General features: G+C 28.2%; 1 protein-coding gene across 2 annotated transcripts in view; it reads right to left on the bottom strand.

Moving 5' to 3' along the window:
- The window catches only part of LOC149772894 (KICSTOR subunit 2-like), a 104,010-nt gene that overhangs the window by 37,785 nt on the left and 42,419 nt on the right, over positions 1 to 23,806 (bottom strand). For both annotated transcript variants that reach the window (XM_089947135.1, XM_089947136.1), the window contains one exon: positions 12,601 to 12,693. In XM_089947135.1, the coding sequence (XP_089803261.1) occupies positions 12,601 to 12,693 (93 nt within the window). The remainder of the gene's footprint in view (positions 1 to 12,600; positions 12,694 to 23,806) is intronic.

The following is a 23,806-nucleotide window of genomic DNA, read 5'->3' as shown; positions in this document are numbered from 1 at the left end:
TTATTACTCAACTGGTATCATACATTGAATATTAAATCATTATTATTCAACTGGTATCATACATTGAATATTAAATCATTATTATTGAAGTGGTATCATACATTGAATATTAAATCATTATTATTCAACTGGTATCATACATTGAATATAAAATCATTATTATTGAAGTGGTATCACACATTGAATATTAAATCATTATTATTCAACTGGTATCACACATTGAATATTAAATCATTATTACTCAACTGGTATCATACATTGAATATTAAATCATCATTATTCAACTGGTATCATACATTGAATATTAAATCATTATTACTCAACTGGTATTATACATTGAATATTAAATCATTATTATTCAACTTGTATCATACATTGAATATTAAATCATTATTACTCAACTGGTATCACACATTGAATATTAAATCATTATTATTCAACTGGTATCATACATTGAATATTAAATCATTATTATTCAACTGCTATCACACATTGAATATTAAATCATTATTATTCAACTGCTATCACACATTGAATATTAAATCATTATTATTCAACTGGTATCACACATTGAATATTAAATCATTATTATTCAACTGGCATTATACATTGAATATTAAATCATTATTACTCAACTGGTATCATACATTGAATATTAAATCATTATTATTCAACTGGTATCACACATTGAATATTAAATCATTATTATTCAACTGGTATCACACATTGAACATTAAATCATTATTATTCAACTGGTATCATACATTGAATATTAAATCATTATTATTCAACTGGTATCACACATTGAATATTAAATCATTATTATTCAAATGGTATCACACATTGAATATTAAATCATTATTATTCAACTGGCATTATACATTGAATATTAAATCATTATTACTCAACTGGTATTATACATTGAATATTAAATCATTATTACTCAACTGGTATCATACATTGAATATTAAATCATTATTATTCAACTGGTATCATACATTGAATATTAAATCATTATTACTCAACTGGTATCATACACTGAATATTAAGTCATTATTACTCAACTGGTATCATACATTGAATATTAAATCATTATTATTCAACTGGTATCACACATTGAATATTAAATCATTATTATTCAACTGGTATCATACCTTGAATATTAAATCATTATTATTCAACTGGTATCACACATTGAATATTAAATCATTATTATTCAAATGGTATCACACATTGAATATTAAATCATTATTACTCAACTGGTATCATACATTGAATATTAAATCATTATTATTCAAATGGTATCATACATTGAATATTAAATCATTATTATTCAACTGGTATTATACATTGAATATTAAATCATTATTACTCAACTGGTATCATACATTGAATATTAAATCATTATTATTCAAATGGTATCACACATTGAATATAAAATCATTATTATTCAACTGGTATCATACATTGAATATTAAATCATTATTATTCAAATGGTATCATACATTGAATATTTAATCATCATTATTCAACTGGTATCACACATTGAATATTAAATCATTATTACTCAACTGGTATCATACATTGAATATTAAATCATTATTATTCAACTGGTATCATACATTGAATATTAAATCATTATTATTGAAGTGGTATCATACATTGAATATTAAATCATTATTATTCAACTGGTATCATACATTGAATATAAAATCATTATTATTGAAGTGGTATCATACATTGAATATTAAATCATTATTATTCAACTGGTATCATACATTGAATATTAAATCATTATTACTCAACTGGTATCACACATTGAATATTAAATCATTATTATTCAACTGGTATCACACATTGAATATTAAATCATTATTACTCAACTGGTATCATACATTGAATATTAAATCATCATTATTCAACTGGTATCACACATTGAATATTAAATCATTATTATTCAACTGGTATCATACATTGAATATTAAATCATCATTATTCAACTGGTATCATACATTGAATATTAAATCATTATTACTCAACTGGTATTATACATTGAATATTAAATCATTATTATTCAACTTGTATCATACATTGAATATTAAATCATTATTACTCAACTGGTATCACACATTGAATATTAAATCATTATTATTCAACTGGTATCATACATTGAATATTAAATCATTATTATTCAACTGGTATCACACATTGAATATTAAATCATTATTATTCAACTGCTATAACACATTGAATATTAAATCATTATTATTCAACTGGTATCACACATTGAATATTAAATCATTATTATTCAACTGGCATTATACATTGAATATTAAATCATTATTACTCAACTGGTATCATACATTGAATATGAAATCATTATTATTCAACTGGTATCACACATTGAATATTAAATCATTATTATTCAACTGGTATCACACATTGAATATTAAATCATTATTATTCAACTGGTATCATACATTGAATATTAAATCATTATTATTCAACTGGTATCACACACTGAATATTAAATCATTATTATTCAAATGGTATCACACATTGAATATTAAATCATTATTATTCAACTGGCATTATACATTGAATATTAAATCATTATTACTCAACTGGTATTATACATTGAATATTAAATCATTATTACTCAACTGGTATCATACATTGAATATTAAATCATTATTATTCAACTGGTATCATACATTGAATATTAAATCATTATTACTCAACTGGTATCATACATTGAATATTAAATCATTATTACTCAACTGGTATCATACATTGAATATTAAATCATTATTATTCAACTGGTATCACACATTGAATATTAAATCATTATTATTGAAGTGGTATCATACATTGAATATTAAATCATTATTATTCAACTGGTATCACACATTGAATATTAAATCATTATTATTCAAATGGTATCACACATTGAATATTAAATCATTTTTACTCAACTGGTATCATACATTGAATATTAAATCATTATTATTCAACTGGTATTATACATTGAACATTAAATCATTATTACTCAACTGGTATCATACATTGAATATTAAATCATTATTATTCAAATGGTATCACACATTGAATATAAAATCATTATTATTCAACTGGTATCATACATTGAATATTAAATCATTATTATTCAAATGGTATCATACATTGAATATGAAATCATCATTATTCAACTGGTATCACACATTGAATATTAAATCATTATTACTCAACTGGTATCATACATTGAATATTAAATCATTATTATTCAACTGGTATCATACATTGAATATTAAATCATTATTATTGAAGTGGTATCATACATTGAATATTAAATCATTATTATTCAACTGGTATCATACATTGAATATAAAATCATTATGATTGAAGTGGTATCATACATTGAATATTAAATCATTATTATTCAACTGGTATCATACATTGAATATTAAATCATTATTACTCAACTGGTATCACACATTGAATATTAAATCATTATTATTCAACTGGTATCACACATTGAATATTAAATCATTATTACTCAACTGGTATCACACATTGAATATTAAATCATTATTATTCAACTGGTATCACACATTGAATATTAAATCATTATTATTCAAATGGTATCACACATTGAATATTAAATCATTATTATTCAACTGGTATCATACATTGAATATTAAATCATTATTATTCAACTGGTATCACACATTCAATATTAAATCATTATTATTCAACTGGTATCACACATTGAATATTAAATCATTATTATTCAACTGCTATCATACATTGAATATTAAATCATTATTATTCAAATGGTATCACACATTGAATATTAAATCATTATTATTCAACTGGTATCATACATTGAATATTAAATCATTATTATTCAACTGGTATCACACATTCAATATTAAATCATTATTACTCAACTGGTATCACACATTGAATATTAAATCATTATTATTGAAGTGGTATCATACATTGAATATTAAATCATTATTATTCAACTGGTATCATACATTGAATATAAAATCATTATTATTCAACTGCTATCACACATTGAATATTAAATCATTATTATTCAACTGGCATTATACATTGAATATTAAATCATTATTATTCAAATGGTATCATACATTGAATATTAAATCATTATTATTGCAGTGGTATCATACATTGAATATAAAATCATTATTATTCAACTGGTATCATACATTGAATATTAAATCATTATTATTCAACTTGTATCATACATTGAATATTAAATCATTATTATTCAACTGGTATCATACATTGAATATTAAATCATTATTATTCAAATGGTATCATACATTGAATATTAAATCATTATTATTGCAGTGGTATCATACATTGAATATAAAATCATTATTATTCAACTGGTATCATACATTGAATATTAAATCATTATTATTCAACTGGTATCATACATTGAATATTAAATCATCATTATTCAACTGGTATCACACATTGAATATTAAATCATTATTATTCAACTGGTATCATACACTGAATATAAAATCATTATTATTGAAGTGGCATCATACATTGAATATTAAATCATTTTTATTCAACTGGTATCATACATTGAATATAAAATCATTATTATTCAACTGGTATCATACATTGAACATTAAATCATTATTATTCAAATGGTATCATACATTGAATATAAAATCATTATTATTCAACTGGTATCATACACTGAATATTAAATCATTATTATTCAACTGGTATCATACACTGAATATTAAATCATTATTATTCAACTGGTATCATACATTGAATATTAAATCATTATTATTCAAATGGTATCATACATTGAATATAAAATAATTATTATTCAACTGGTATCATACATTGAATATTAAATCATTATTACTCAACTGGTATCATACATTGAATATTAAATCATTATTACTCAACTGGTATCATACATTGAATATTAAATCATTATTATTCAACTGGTATCACACATTGAATATTAAATCATTATTATTCAAATGGTATCATACATTGAATATTAAATCATTATTATTCAAATGGTATCACACATTGAATATTAAATCATTATTATTCAAATGGTATCACACATTGAATATTAAATCATTATTACTCAACTGGTATCATACATTGAATATTAAATCATTATTATTCAAATGGTATCATACATTGAATATTAAATCATTATTATTCAACTGGTATTATACATTGAATATTAAATCATTATTACTCAACTGGTATCATACATTGAATATTAAATCATTATTATTCAAATGGTATCACACATTGAATATAAAATCATTATTATTCAACTGGTATCATACATTGAATATTAAATCATTATTATTCAAATGGTATCATACATTGAATATTAAATCATCATTATTCAACTGGTATCACACATTGAATATTAAATCATTATTACTCAACTGGTATCATACATTGAATATTAAATCATTATTATTCAACTGGTATCATACATTGAATATTAAATCATTATTATTGAAGTGGTATCATACATTGAATATTAAATCATTATTATTCAACTGGTATCATACATTGAATATAAAATCATTATTATTGAAGTGGTATCATACATTGAATATTAAATCATTATTATTCAACTGGTATCATACATTGAATATTAAATCATTATTACTCAACTGGTATCACACATTGAATATTAAATCATTATTATTCAACTGGTATCACACATTGAATATTAAATCATTATTACTCAACTGGTATCACACATTGAATATTAAATCATTATTATTCAACTGGTATCACACATTGAATATTAAATCATTATTATTCAAATGGTATCACACATTGAATATTAAATCATTATTATTCAACTGGTATCATACATTGAATATTAAATCATTATTATTCAACTGGTATCATACATTGAATATTAAATCATTATTATTCAACTGGTATCACACATTCAATATTAAATCATTATTATTCAACTGGTATCACACATTGAAAAATAAATCATTATTATTCAACTGGTATCATACATTGAATATTAAATCATTATTATTCAACTGGTATCACACATTGAATATTAAATCATTATTATTCAAATGGTATCACACATTGAATATTAAATCATTATTATTCAACTGGTATCATACATTGAATATTAAATCATTATTATTCAACTGGTATCATACATTGAATATTAAATCATCATTATTCAACTGATATCACACATTCAATATTAAATCATTATTACTCAACTGGTATCACACATTGAATATTAAATCATTATTATTGAAGTGGTATCATACATTGAATATTAAATCATTATTATTCAACTGGTATCATACATTGAATATTAAATCATTATTATTCAACTGGTATCACACATTGAATATTAAATCATTATTATTCAACTGCTATCACACATTGAATATTAAATCATTATTATTCAACTGGCATTATACATTGAATATTAAATCATTATTATTCAAATGGTATCATACATTGAATATTAAATCATTATTATTGCAGTGGTATCATACATTGAATATAAAATCATTATTACTCAACTGGTATCATACATTGAATATTAAATCATTATTATTCAACTGGTATCATACATTGAATATTAAATCATTATTATTGAAGTGGTATCATACATTGAATATTAAATCATTATTATTCAACTGGTATCATACATTGAATATAAAATCATTATTATTGAAGCGGTATCATACATTGAATATTAAATCATTATTATTCAACTGGTATCATACATTGAATATTAAATCATTATTACTCAACTGGCATCACACATTGAATATTAAATCATTATTATTCAACTGGTATCACACATTGAATATTAAATCATTATTACTCAACTGGTATCATACATTGAATATTAAATCATCATTATTCAACTGGTATCACACATTGAATATTAAATCATTATTATTCAACTGGTATCATACATTGAATATTAAATCATCATTATTCAACTGGTATCATACATTGAATATTAAATCATTATTACTCAACTGGTATTATACATTGAATATTAAATCATTATTATTCAACTTGTATCATACATTGAATATTAAATCATTATTACTCAACTGGTATCACACATTGAATATTAAATCATTATTATTCAACTGGTATCATACACTGAATATTAAATCATTATTATTCAACTGGTATCACACATTGAATATTAAATCATTATTATTCAACTGCTATCACACATTGAATATTAAATCATTATTATTCAACTGGTATCACACATTGAATATTAAATCATTATTATTCAACTGGTATCATACATTGAATATTAAATCATTATTATTCAACTGGTATCACACATTGAATATTAAATCATTATTATTCAAATGGTATCACACATTGAATATTAAATCATTATTATTCAACTGGCATTATACATTGAATATTAAATCATTATTACTCAACTGGTATTATACATTGAATATTAAATCATTATTACTCAACTGGTATCATACATTGAATATTAAATCATTATTATTCAACTGGTATCATACATTGAATATTAAATCATTATTACTCAACTGGTATCATACATTGAATATTAAATCATTATTACTCAACTGGTATCATACATTGAATATTAAATCATTATTATTCAACTGGTATCACACATTGAATATTAAATCATTATTATTCAACTGGTATCATACATTGAATATTAAATCATTATTATTCAACTGGTATCACACATTGAATATTAAATCATTATTATTCAAATGGTATCACACATTGAATATTAAATCATTATTACTCAACTGGTATCATACATTGAATATTAAATCATTATTATTCAAATGGTATCATACATTGAATATTAAATCATTATTATTCAACTGGTATTATACATTGAATATTAAATCATTATTACTCAACTGGTATCATACATTGAATATTAAATCATTATTATTCAAATGGTATCACACATTGAATATAAAATCATTATTATTCAACTGGTATCATACATTGAATATTAAATCATTATTATTCAAATGGTATCATACATTGAATATTAAATCATCATTATTCAACTGGTATCACACATTGAATATTAAATCATTATTACTCAACTGGTATCATACATTGAATATTAAATCATTATTATTCAACTGGTATCATACATTGAATATTAAATCATTATTATTGAAGTGGTATCATCCATTGAATATTAAATCATTATTATTCAACTGGTATCATACATTGAATATAAAATCATTATTATTGAAGTGGTATCATACATTGAATATTAAATCATTATTATTCAACTGGTATCATACATTGAATATTAAATCATTATTACTCAACTGGTATCACACATTGAATATTAAATCATTATTATTCAACTGGTATCACACGTTGAATATTAAATCATTATTACTCAACTGGTATCACACATTGAATATTAAATCATTATTATTCAACTGGTATCACACATTGAATATTAAATCATTATTATTCAAATGGTATCACACATTGAATATTAAATCATTATTATTCAACTGGCATCATACATTGAATATTAAATCATTATTATTCAACTGGTATCACACATTCAATATTAAATCATTATTATTCAACTGGTATCACACATTGAATATTAAATCATTATTATTCAACTGGTATCATACATTGAATATTAAATCATTATTATTCAACTGGTATCACACATTGAATATTAAATCATTATTATTCAAATGGTATCACACATTGAATATTAAATCATTATTATTCAACTGGTATCATACATTGAATATTAAATCATTATTATTCAACTGGTATCATACATTGAATATTAAATCATTATTATTCAACTGGTATCACACATTCAATATTAAATCATTATTACTCAACTGGTATCACACATTGAATATTAAATCATTATTATTGAAGTGGTATCATACATTGAATATTAAATCATTATTATTCAACTGGTATCATACATTGAATATAAAATCATTATTATTCAACTGCTATCACACATTGAATATTAAATCATTATTATTCAACTGGCATTATACATTGAATATTAAATCATTATTATTCAAATGGTATCATACATTGAATATTAAATCATTATTATTGCAGTGGTATCATACATTGAATATAAAATCATTATTATTCAACTGGTATCATACATTGAATATTAAATCATTATTATTCAACTGGTATCATACATTGAATATTAAATCATTATTATTCAACTGGTATCATACATTGAATATTAAATCATTATTATTCAAATGGTATCATACATTGAATATTAAATCATTATTATTGCAGTGGTATCATACATTGAATATAAAATCATTATTATTCAACTGGTATCATACATTGAATATTAAATCATCATTATTCAACTGGTATCATACATTGAATATTAAATCATCATTATTCAACTGGTATCACACATTGAATATTAAATCATTATTATTCAACTGGTATCATACACTGAATATAAAATCATTATTATTGAAGTGGCATCATACATTGAATATTAAATCATTTTTATTCAACTGGTATCATACATTGAATATAAAATCATTATTATTCAACTGGTATCATACATTGAACATTAAATCATTATTATTCAAATGGTATCATACATTGAATATAAAATCATTATTATTCAACTGGTATCATACACTGAATATTAAATCATTATTATTCAACTGGTATCATACACTGAATATTAAATCATTATTATTCAACTGGTATCATACACTGAATATTAAATCATTATTATTCAACTGGTATCATACATTGAATATTAAATCATTATTATTCAAATGGTATCATACATTGAATATAAAATAATTATTATTCAACTGGTATCATACATTGAATATTAAATCATTATTACTCAACTGGTATCATACATTGAATATTAAATCATTATTACTCAACTGGTATCATACATTGAATATTAAATCATTATTATTCAACTGGTATCACACATTGAATATTAAATCATTATTATTCAACTGGTATCATACATTGAATATTAAATCATTATTATTCAACTGGTATCACACATTGAATATTAAATCATTATTATTCAAATGGTATCACACATTGAATATTAAATCATTATTACTCAACTGGTATCATACATTGAATATTAAATCATTATTATTCAAATGGTATCATACATTGAATATTAAATCATTATTATTCAACTGGTATTATACATTGAATATTAAATCATTATTACTCAACTGGTATCATACATTGAATATTAAATCATTATTATTCAAATGGTATCACACATTGAATATAAAATCATTATTATTCAACTGGTATCATACATTGAATATTAAATCATTATTATTGAAATGGTATCATACATTGAATATTAAATCATCATTATTCAACTGGTATCACACATTGAATATTAAATCATTATTACTCAACTGGTATCATACATTGAATATTAAATCATTATTATTCAACTGGTATCATACATTGAATATTAAATCATTATTATTGAAGTGGTATCATACATTGAATATTAAATCATTATTATTCAACTGGTATCATACATTGAATATAAAATCATTATTATTGAAGTGGTATCATACATTGAATATTAAATCATTATTATTCAACTGGTATCATACATTGAATATTAAATCATTATTACTCAACTGGTATCACACATTGAATATTAAATCATTATTATTCAACTGGTATCACACATTGAATATTAAATCATTATTACTCAACTGGTATCACACATTGAATATTAAATCATTATTATTCAACTGGTATCATACATTGAATATTAAATCATTATTATTCAACTGGTATCATACATTGAATATTAAATCATTATTATTCAACTGGTATCATACATTCAATATTAAATCATTATTATTCAACTGGTATCACACATTGAATATTAAATCATTATTATTCAACTGGTATCATACATTGAATATTAAATCATTATTATTCAACTGGTATCACACATTGAATATTAAATCATTATTATTCAAATGGTATCACACATTGAATATTAAATCATTATTATTCAACTGGTATCATACATTGAATATTAAATCATTATTATTCAACTGGTATCACACATTCAATATTAAATCATTATTATTCAACTGGTATCACACATTCAATATTAAATCATTATTACTCAACTGGTATCACACATTGAATATTAAATCATTATTATTGAAGTGGTATCATACATTGAATATTAAATCATTATTATTCAACTGGTATCATACATTGAATATTAAATCATTATTATTCAACTGGTATCACACATTGAATATTAAATCATTATTATTCAACTGCTATCACACATTGAATATTAAATCATTATTATTCAACTGGCATTATACATTGAATATTAAATCATTATTATTCAAATGGTATCATACATTGAATATTAAATCATTATTATTGCAGTGGTATCATACATTGAATATAAAATCATTATTATTCAACTGGTATCATACATTGAATATTAAATCATTATTATTCAACTGGTATCATACATTGAATATTAAATCATTATTATTCAACTGGTATCATACATTGAATATTAAATCATTATTATTCAAATGGTATCATACATTGAATATTAAATCATTATTATTGCAGTGGTATCATACATTGAATATAAAATCATTATTATTCAACTGGTATCATACATTGAATATTAAATCATTATTATTCAACTGGTATCATACATTGAATATTAAATCATCATTATTCAACTGGTATCACACATTGAATATTAAATCATTATTATTCAACTGGTATCATACACTGAATATAAAATCATTATTATTGAAGTGGCATCATACATTGAATATTAAATCATTTTTATTCAACTGGTATCATACATTGAATATAAAATCATTATTATTCAACTGGTATCATACATTGAACATTAAATCATTATTATTCAAATGGTATCATACATTGAATATAAAATCATTATTATTCAACTGGTATCATACACTGAATATTAAATCATTATTATTCAACTGGTATCATACACTGAATATTAAGTCATTATTATTCAACTGGTATCATACATTGAATATTAAATCATTATTATTCAAATGGTATCATACATTGAATATAAAATAATTATTATTCAACTGGTATCACACATTGAATATTAAATCATTATTATTTAACTGGTATCATACATTGAATATTAAATCATTATTATTCAACTGGTATCATAGACTGAATATTAAATCATTATTATTCAACTGGTATCATACATTGAATATTAAATCATTATTATTTAACTGGTATCATACACTGAATATTAAATCATTACCCATTAGAAATCCTCTATTAAAGCAAATCTGTTTATCGACATCTGAGCAGATTTGATACAATCCATTCTATTCATCCAGACAGATTCTGTTTGTCTCTTGATCATGCTGATAAATCAGGTTTTGCACTGCCTGGTGAAATGCCAAATATAAATTTAAGGAATATAAAATTTTTGTGGTCTTAAAAACAACTTACCTTTGATACTAAAAGACATTTAAATTTCAGTAACCACTGGTAAAGTGCTGGCCATATCACTGTCTTAGAGCCCCCAAATGCCGACTTCTTAGACTGGAAAGAAATTACAATTTCATAATTGTACACACTAAGCAATGGACTGTTTTAACCTCAAGACCATAAATATATCATGTACAGAATGTCAAAAATGGGAAAAAATATATTACAAAATAATGGGGATCTGCATCTACCTATGTGAAAAGGATTTTCTTTAAACCCTGTATTAGCACTTAGTCAAGAATTATGTTGAGAAATTGGACATTTTATATTATCATACATAGTACTTTAGGTTCAATAAAACTGCAAACAACACAGACTTTGATCTACTATTGTATAATGCACCAGTACATCAGGATCTGTTGTTTTTTCCTACTGATTGCAACTAACAAATTGCATACAAACAGATCTGTCTGTGCAATATTTGATGGCAGATCTGGGTCTGTAAAGTTTGCAGTCAGACTTATATATGGTAAATATAAATAGAAAAACAACACAACTAGCCCTAATTATCATCCTAAAAACATTTTTTAAAGGATCCATTTAGACTCTAGTCATGACCAAAAATTTCAGCTAACAGTATGGTATCATGTATTTTCAATGTTGGCAAAAAACAATGCAGTTTACAGAAATACTTTTATAACAGCATACAATACCGTTTGGAATAAATCTATATCATAGTTATCTGAAAGATATAATATATAGCATAGTTGTCTGAAGATATAATATGTATTATAGCTATCTGGAAGAAGATGTCATATCTAACATAGCTGTCTTGAAAAAAATGTGATATGAAGCAAAGCTGTCTCGAAGATGTGATATGTAACATAGTTGTCTGGAAGAAGATGGGATATGTAACATAGTTGTCTGGAAGAAGATGAGATATATAACATAGTTGTCTGGAAGAAGATTTGATGTTTAACATAGTTGTATGTAAAAAGATGTGATACGTAACACAGTCTAGAAGATGTGATCTGTAATATAGGTGCCTGGAAGAAGATGTGATATGTAGGATAGCAGTCTGGAAAAAGATATAATATGTAACACAGAAGTCTGGAAGAAGATGTGACATGTAGCATAGTTGTCTAAAGATGTGATATGTAGCATAGTTGTCTGGAAGAAGATGTGATAAGTAACATAGTTGTCTGGAATATGTGATGTGTTGCATAGCTGTCAAAAAGAAGATGTGGTTGTTGTTGTTTTAGGGTTTAACGCCATTTTTCAGCACAAGATAGGCTATACATGGCGGCCAGTATAACTGGTGGAGGAAGAACCCTGGAAAACCCCAGGAAGAACCACCGACCCACGAGAAGCTACTGGCAGGCTTTCTCACGTACCAACGTTAGCCGAGGCTGAGACTCGAACTCACGCAGACAGAGGTGAGATGGCAGTGATCCATAACGGAGAGCGCTTTAGACCACTCGGCCACTCGGGGCCCCTAAAAAGAAGATGTGATATGTTGCATAGTTGTCTAAAGATGTGATATGTAACATAGCTGTCTGGTAGAAGATGTTATATGTAGCATAGTTGTCTGAAGATGTGATATGTAACATAGTTGTCTGGAAAAAGATGTAATATGTAGCATAGTTATCTGGAAGAAGATGTGATGTGTAGCATAGGTGTCTGGAAGAAGATGTGATATGTAACACCTGTCTGGAAGAAGATGTGACATGTAGCATATTTGTCTAAAGATGTGATATGTAGTATAGGTGTCTGGAAGAAGATGTGATAAGTAACATAGTTGTCTGGAAAAAGATGTGATATGTAGCATATTTATCTGGAAGATGTGATGTGTAGCATATGTGTCTGGAAGATGTGATATATAACACAGCAGTCTGGAAGATATGTAACATAGTTGCCTGGAAGATGTGATATGTAGCATTGTTTTCTGAAAACATGTAACATAACTGTCTGGAAGATAATGTGATATGTAACATAGTTGTGTGGAAGAAGATTTGATGTGTTGCATAGCTGTCTGGAAAAAGATGTGATGTTTAGCATAGGTGTCTAGAAGATGTGATATGTAGCATAGCTGTCTGGAAGAAGATGTGATATGTAACATAGTTGTCTGGAAGAAGATGTGATATGTAGCATAGTTGTCTGAAGATGTGATATGTAACATAGCTGTCTTGAAGAAGATGTGATATGTAACATATCTGTCTGGAAAAAGGTGTAATATGTAACATAGCTGTCTGGAAGAAGATGCAATATAAAGCATGGTTGTCTGGAAGATGTAATCTAAAGCATGTTTGTCTGGAAGAAGATGTGACATGTAACACAGTTGTTTGGAACAAGATTTAATCTATATCATGGTTGTCTGGAAGAAGATGTGATATGCAGCATAGGTGTCTGGAAGATGCGATAAGTAATATAGTTGTCTGGAAGAAATGATTTGTAACATAGTTGTCTGGAAAAGGTGATATGTAACATAGCTGTCTGGAATAAGATTTGATGTATAGCATGGGTGTCTGAAAGAAGATGTGGTATGTTACATAGTTGTTCAGAAGAAGATTTGTATGTATTGCATAGGTGTCTGGAAAGATGATGTGATATTTAGCATAGCTGTCTGGAAGAAGATTTGATATGTAACATAGCAGTCTGGAAGAGGATGTGATATGCAACATAGCTGTCTGGATGAAGATGTGATATGTAACACAGTTGTCTGGAAGATGTGATATGTATCATAGCTGTCTGGAAGAGAATGTGATATGTAACATAGCTGTCTGGAAGAAGATGCAATATGTAACAGTTTTCTGGAAGTAGCTGTGATGTGCAACATAGCGGTCTAGAAGAAGATGCAAACTAAAGCATGGTTGTCTGGAAGATGTAATTTATAGCATGGTTGTCTGGAAGAAGATGTGATAATGTAACATGGTTGTCTGGAAGAAGATGCAATATATAGCATGGTTGTCTGGAAGAAGGTGCAATCAATAGTTTACCATAATCTGATATTCTATATGATACTGCTACTAATTTACCATAATCTGCAATTCTATATGATACTGCTACTGATTTACCATAATCTGATATTCTATATGATAATGCTAATGATTCACCATAATCTGCTATTCTATATGATAATGCTACTGATTTACCATAATCTGCAATTCTATATGATAATGCCACTGATTCACCATAATCTGATATTCTATATGATAATGCCACTGATTTACCACAATCTGCAATTCTATATGATAATGTTACTAATTTACCATAATCTGCAATTCTATATGATAATGCTACTGGTTTACCATAATCTGCTATTCTATATGATAATGCTACTAATTTGCCATAATCTGCTATTCTATATGATAATGCTACTAATTTACCATGATCTGCTGCATTTGTGTCATTCTGATGATTCGCATGACTGGTATTGATTACCGGATGAAACAGCATGGAATACAACAACTAAAAAAGTTGGATTGTCTTTGTAGATCTCATGCAAAGCAATAGTAAAATAGGTGCAACACATGAGATGCCCATGATTCTAGAAACTGGGAAACATTAATAATGTTACAATCATTATTAAATTTTGACAGAACAATTCATATTGAAAATGATTTATTGGAAATCATAACTAATATACAAGTTTCTATCCTAATTAACCCAAGTTTCTATCCATTTATGAGGCTTGGTCACTCATATACAGCATAGGTGAATGAACAGGTTATTCACAGGATCTGTATGTGTGTGTGTGTATATAATAATAATATGAACTTAAGAAATGATATTATGTACAAATGGTAATGATGAAAGACAAAGACCATGGGTATAGAATATATGAAATTCATTCCAACATTTGAAATTGTCCAATATAGCTGAAGGTCATATCCCTTGTCCAATATAGCTGAAGGCTATATTACCAGTCCAATATAGCTGAAGGCTGTATCCCAAGTCCAATATAGCTGAAGGCTGTATTACCAGTCCAATATAGATGAAGGCTGTATCACCAGTCCAATATAGCTGAAGGCTCTATCCCCAGTCGAATATAGCTGAAGGCTATATCCGCAGTAAAAAATATAGTTGAATGCCATATCCCCAGTCCACTATGCCTGAAGGCTGTATTACCAGTCCAATATAGCTGAAGACCATATCACCAGTCCAATATAGCTGAAGGCTACATCCCCAGTCCAATATATATGAAGGCTGTATTACCAGTTCAATATAGCTGAAGGCTGTATCACCCATCCAATATAGTTGAAGGCCATAACACCAGTCCAATATAGCTGAAGGCCATAACACCAGTCCAATATAGCAGAAGGCCATAACACCAGTCCAATATAGCTGAAGGCCATAACACCAGTCCAATATAGCAGAAGGCCATAACACCAGTCCAATATAGCTGAAGGCCATAACACCAGTCCAATATAGCTGAAGGCCATAACACCAGTCCAATATAGCAGAAGGCCATAACACCAGTCCAATATAGCTGAAGGCCATAACACCAGTCCAATATAGCTGAAGGCCATAACACCAGTCCAATATAGCAGAAGGCCATAACACCAGTCCAATATAGCAGAAGGCCATAACACCAGTCCAATATAGCTGAAGGCCATAACACCAGTCCAATATAGCTGAAGGCCATAACACCAGTCCAATATAGCTGAAGGCCATAACACCAGTCCAATATAGCTGAAGGCCATAACACCAGTCCAATATAGCTGAAGGCCATATCACAATTAATGTAATGGTTGCTCATATATAAATTATAATGTTTACTGAGTTCAATACACACATTGATGCAAAATAAATGGATCACATGTCAAAACTGTGCCACCACAGTAAAATATACTTTTAGGAAACTGATTTAGATTAAAATCCACAATGGCATGTTGAAATAATGCTTAAATTGCAATGCATATAGGTCATCTTCATGATTAAAGCAATATAAAAAAATAGAAAATGGTAAAAAGAATGATTGGGAAAATTAACAGAAATTAAAATGGCAGATAGATGTAACAACCCAAGCCTTGAGTATTCAGAACAATTAAGAAAAATCAAGTTGTAAATAATACCAGCAACTCATTTCCTGGAAAAAAGTATTGCACTTTCAGTCAGTGAAGAAAAGTGTCAACCTTTGCATAAGTTGGTTGATATCAATCTGCGTATGAACACAGGCGAAATTCATGCACCTTTCACATATACATAACTTGGAAGTATATTAGGGGTGGAGCCTAACACCCAAATGCTTACTTCTGTTGTTAATGGAAATGTATTCTGATAATTAAATATTCTGTGAATACATAAAAACAATTCCTGCCAGTTTGCACAATGTACAGTGGGTGTTTCTGACTCTACTTAATAACACTGATTGATGTAATATGGTAACTGGCTATGGAATTGACTTTTTCATGCTGACTTTGTATACAATGTGAAAAATACAGTAACTATGTTCACAATATTTACTAAAAATAACAAGTGTACACAATGCATAAAATACAGTACCCATGCACACAATGTAAAATATCCTAAATATGTAACTGTGTACAGAGTGTACTGTGTACAATACTGTAACTTTGTCCAGCATACTGTATAAAATATGGTAACTTTGTACTGAGTGTATTGCAAAAAAACATGTAAAGAGTGTACAGTTGTTATTGTTGTTGTTGTAGGGTTTAATGCCATTTTTCAGCACACGATTGGCTATACATGGTGGCCATTATTAATGGTGGAGGAAGAACCCGGGAAGACCCCGGAAAGAACCACCAACCCACAAGAAGCTACTGGCATGCTTTCTCACATGCCCATATTGGCTGAATCTGAGACTCGAACCCACGCAGATAGAGGTGAGATGGCAGTGATCCATAACGGAGAGTGCGTTTCACCATTCAGGGCCCCAAACTGTGTACAGAGTGTATTGTGTAAAATATTGCAACTTTGTCTAGCGTACTGTATAAAATATGGTAACTTAGTACTGAGTATATTGCATAAAACATGGAAACTTTGTACAGAGTGCATTGTGTAAAATATTACAACTTTGTCTAGCATACTGTATAAAAAATGGTAACTGTGTACTGAGTGTATTGCATAAAACGTAAACTGTGCACAGAGTGTATTGTGTAAAATATTACAACTCTGTCTAGCATACTGTATAAAACATGGAAACTTTGTACTGAGTGTATTGCATAAAACATGGAAACTTTGTACTGAGTGTATTGTGTAAAATATTACAACTCTGTCCTGCACACTGTATAAAACATGGAAACTTTGTACTGAGTGTATTGCATAAAACATGGTCACTCTGTACTGAGTATATTGCATAAAACATGGAAACTTTGTACAAAGTGTATTGTGTAAAATATTACAACTCTGTCTAGCGTACTGTATAAAATATGGTAACTTTGTACTGAATGTATTGCATAAAACATGGAAACTTTGTACTGAGTGTATTGTGTAAAATATTACAATTCTGTCCTGCACACTGTATAAAACATGGAAACTTTGTACTGAGTGTATTGCATAAAACATGGAAACTTTGTACTGAGTATATTGCATAAAACATGGAAACATTGTACAAAGCGTATTGTGTAAAATATTACAACTCTGTCTAGCGTACTGTATAAAATATGGTAACTTTGTACTGAATGTATTGCATAAAACATGGTAACTTTGTACTGAATGTATTGCATAAAACATGGTAACTTTGTACTGAGTGTATTGTGTACAATATTACAACTTTGTCTAGTGTACTGTATAAAATATGGAAACTTTGTACTGAATGTATTGCATAAAACATGGTAACTTTGTACAAAGTGTATTGTGTAAAATATTACAACTCTGTCTAGCATACTGTATAAAATATGGTAACTTTGTACGGAGTGTATTGTGTAAAATATTACAACTTTGTCTAGTATACTGTATAAAATATGGTAACTTTGTACTGAATGTATTGCATAAAACATGGAAACTTTGTACAGTGTATTGTGTAAAATATTACAACTCTGTCTAGCATACTGTATAAAATATAGTAACTTTGTACTGAGTGTATTGTGTAAAATATTACAACTCTGTCTAGTGTACTGTATAAAATATGGAAACTTTGTACTGAATGTATTGCATAAAACATGGAAACTTTGTACTGAGTGTATTGTGTAAAATATTACAACTCTGTCTAGTGTACTGTATAAAATATGGTAACTTTGTACTGAATGTATTGCATAAAACATGGAAACTTTGTACTGAGTGTATTGTGTAAAATATTACAACTTTGTCTAGCATACTGTATAAAACATGGAAACTTTCTTCAGAGTGCACTGTGTAAAATATTACAACTCTGTCTAGCATAGAATAAAACATGGAAACTGAACAGAATGTATTGTGTAAAATATTACAACTCTGTCTAGCGTACTGTATAAAATATGGTAACTTTGTACTGAATGTATTGCATAAAACATGGAAACCTTGTACAGAGTGTATTGTGTAAAATATTACAACTCTGTCTAGTGTACTGTATAAAATATGGTAACTTTGTACTGAATGTATTGCATAAAACATGGAAACCTTGTACAGAATGTATTGTGTAAAATATTGCAACTTTGTCCAGCATACTGTATAAAATATGGTAACTTTGTACTGAGTGTATTGTGTAAAATATTACAACTTTGTCTAGCATACTGTATAAAATATGGTAACTTTGTACCGAATGTATTGCATAAAACATGGAAACTTTGTACAGAGTGTATTGTGTAAAAAATTACAACTCTGTCTAGCATACTGTATAAAATATGGTAACTTTGTACTGAATGTATTGTTTAAAATATGGTAACTTTGTTCATAAAGTATTGCATAAAATATTGAACTTTGTATGGAGTGTACAATGCTAAATATGGAAACTGTACTGAGTGTATTTGTGTACAAATTTGGTAATTCTGCACACAATTTACATGTCAAAAGGTGCATGAATGAAGAAACATGAAAAATACTTATCACGTTACACAACAAGCAGAATTAACATGAAAAGAATAAATTCAACAAATATTGTGGATTAGTCTGTTCATTTTTTTCACTTGTGTTTCATGCAGTGAATGAAATAGCTTCAAAGGAAAAATAACCAAACACAAAAAATGAATAGATAATACATGCATTTAATCAATGTGAGTACTAATGCAAACAAAATAAACACAAGTTGTTTTTTTCTTGCAAGGAAGATCTAGTATTGGCACATACATTGAATAAAATGAGAAAAAAAATCAAGCTTCAGTCAATAGGAATACCAGACAAAATGGGGCCCCGAGTGGCCAAGTGGTCTAAAGCACTCACCGTTCTGGATCACTGCCATCTCACCTCTGTCAGTGTGGGTTCAAGTCCAAGGCCGTGCTAGCATGGGTACGTGGGAAAGTCTGCCAGTAGCTTCTTGTGGGTCGATGGTTCTTCCCTGGGTTTTCCAGGGTTCTTCCTCTGCCAGTTATACTGTCCACCATGTATAGCCTATCTTGTGCTGAAAAATGATGTTAAACCCTAGAACAACAACAACCAGACAGAATACCAAAGAATAAACATCAATACTGGACAGTCAAAATGAATGCCAGACAGTCAACAGGATTACCAGACAGTTAATAGGAATACCAGATAGTGAATAAGAATAACAGTCAATAGGAATACCAGACAGTCAATAGGAATAATGGACAATCAATAACAATACTGGACAGTCAATATAAATACTGGACAGTCAATAGGATTACTGGACAATCAACAGAAATACCAGACAGCCAATAGGAATACCAGACAGTCAACAGGAATACCAGACAGCCAATAGGAATACCAGACAGTCAACACAAATACCAGACAGTCAACAGTCAACAGGAATACCAGACAGTCAATGGTAATACCAGACAGTCAACATGAATACTGGACAGTGAATAAGAATATCAGACAGTCAACAGGAATACCAGATAGCCAATAGGAATACCAGACAGTCAACAGGAATACCAGACAGCCAATAGGAATACCAGACAGTCAACATGAATACCAGACAGTCAACAGGAATACCAAACAGTCAACATGAATATCAGACAGCCAATAGGAATACCAGGCAGTCAACAGGAATACCAGATAGTCAACAGGAATATCAGACAGCCAATAGGAATACCAGACAGTCAATGGTAATACCAGTCAACATGAATACTAGACAGTGAATAAGAATATCAGAAAGTCAAAGGAATACCAGACACTTAATAGGAATACTGGACAGTCAATAAAAATACCAGACAGTCAGTAGGAATACTAGACAGTCAATAGGAATACCAGACAATAGGAATACTGGTGAGTGAATAGGAATACTGGACCAGTCAGTAGGAATACTGGGCAGTCAATAGGAAGTCCAGACAATAGGAATACTGGAGAGTGAATAGGAATACTGGACAGTCAATAAGAATACTGGACAGTCAATAGGCATTTTAAAAATCAACTGCATCTGGTACAAATGACAATGGCATTGTGGTATGGGACCAACTAATAACTGACTGTAATTGTCAATTAAGTGCAATACTGTACCTTTTTTTTAAAAAATCATCACAACACGGTGTAATATCTGCATGATACATTAATTATCTGACTTTTTTCCTGCTTGTTGTTGTTGTTCTAGCGTTTAACGCCATTTTTTAGCACAAGATAGGCTATACATGGCGGCCAGTATAACTGGTGGAGGAGGAACCCTGGAAAACCCAGGGAAGAACCACCGACCCACGAGAAGCTACTGGCAGGCTTTCCCATGTACCCACACTAGCCGAGCATTGGACTCGAAACCCACGCAGACAGAGGTAAGATGGCAGTGATCTGTAACTGTGAGCGATTTAGACCACTCGGACACTCGGGGCACCTCCTTCCTGCTACTAATACCTATCTGGTGTAAATTATATAGTTGTTATATGATTTCTTTCCTGACACTAACATGATTCTGGTGTAAATGATATCTAAATTATCTGACTTCTTTCCTGCCACTAATATGTTAACTGATAAATTAATCACCTGTCTGCTGTCTTGTCAGAAATACTTAAATGATGGAACTGGTATAAATCATTTGTTCTACTCATTGCTCCTAGCAAATTTCATAGGCCCATATCTTCCAGTGAATTATGCAGATCTGTGCAAACTTCATAGGCCCATATCTTCCAGTGAATTATGCAGATCTGTGCAAATTTCATAGGCCCATATCTTCCATTGAATTATGCAGCTCTCTGCAAATTTCATAGGCCCATATCTTCCACTGAATTATGCAGATCTGTGCAAACTTCATAGGCCCATATCTTCCAGTGAATTATGCAGATCTGTGCAAATTTCATAGGCCCATATCTTCCACTGAATTATGCAGATCTGTGCAAATTTCATAGGCCCATATCTTCCACTGAATTATGCAGCTCTGTGCAAATTTCATAGGCTCATATCTTCTACTGATATATGCAGATCTGTACAAACTTCACAGGCCCATATCTTTCACTGAATTATGCAGATCTGTGCAAACTTCATAGGCCCATATCTTCCAGTGAATTATGCAGATGTGTGAAGTTTGGTAGAAATGATCAGTGGAATAAACAATACAGACCCTGATCTGCTGGCTCATCATATCATGGCATATCATGTTCTGTGTTGTTTTGTTTCTTTGATGATATACTGATTTTAATCTAGGTACATTATAATTATATTTTATACATGAACCATGGGATGTATTCATTCAAATTATGCAGGCTCATGTATCAAGTACCTAAGTATGATTGTGTATGAAGACAACAATATACAAATTAACATTTCAAGAACACAACATTTTATTTTATTAGAATATGTTTATACATAAGTAAAATATAGTCTGGTCTCATTAATCCAACTTTGTTTATGATGCTGTTTCTCAAACAATGCCAGAAACCTGAACAAATACTGTAAACTGGTTTATGAAGTCATTTCTCAGACATGATGCCAGATATGTAAACAAATGATGTAAACTTTGTTTATGAATTTATTTTTCAAATATGAAGCCAGAAATGTGAATAAATGCTGAAATTCATGTTATACCCACCCCCCATTGAACCTAATGGTTATGATAATTATGTTACACTAACTATGGGTTTTAACAAGGGAATCTGAGATGAATAACTTATACAGACAGAACTATCCTTTAATTTGCTGCAAATTAAAAATTATATGTTGAAACCTGATGTATAGCTATCCCATTCAT

The sequence above is a fragment of the Sinohyriopsis cumingii genome, unplaced genomic scaffold (assembly GCF_028554795.1).
Source record: "Sinohyriopsis cumingii isolate HCF-2022 unplaced genomic scaffold, ASM2855479v2 utg000974l, whole genome shotgun sequence".
Taxonomy (NCBI): Eukaryota; Metazoa; Mollusca; class Bivalvia; order Unionida; family Unionidae; genus Sinohyriopsis; species Sinohyriopsis cumingii.
The sequence above is the reverse complement of the archived record's forward strand: the minus strand, read 5'-3'. Positions and strand labels throughout refer to the sequence as shown.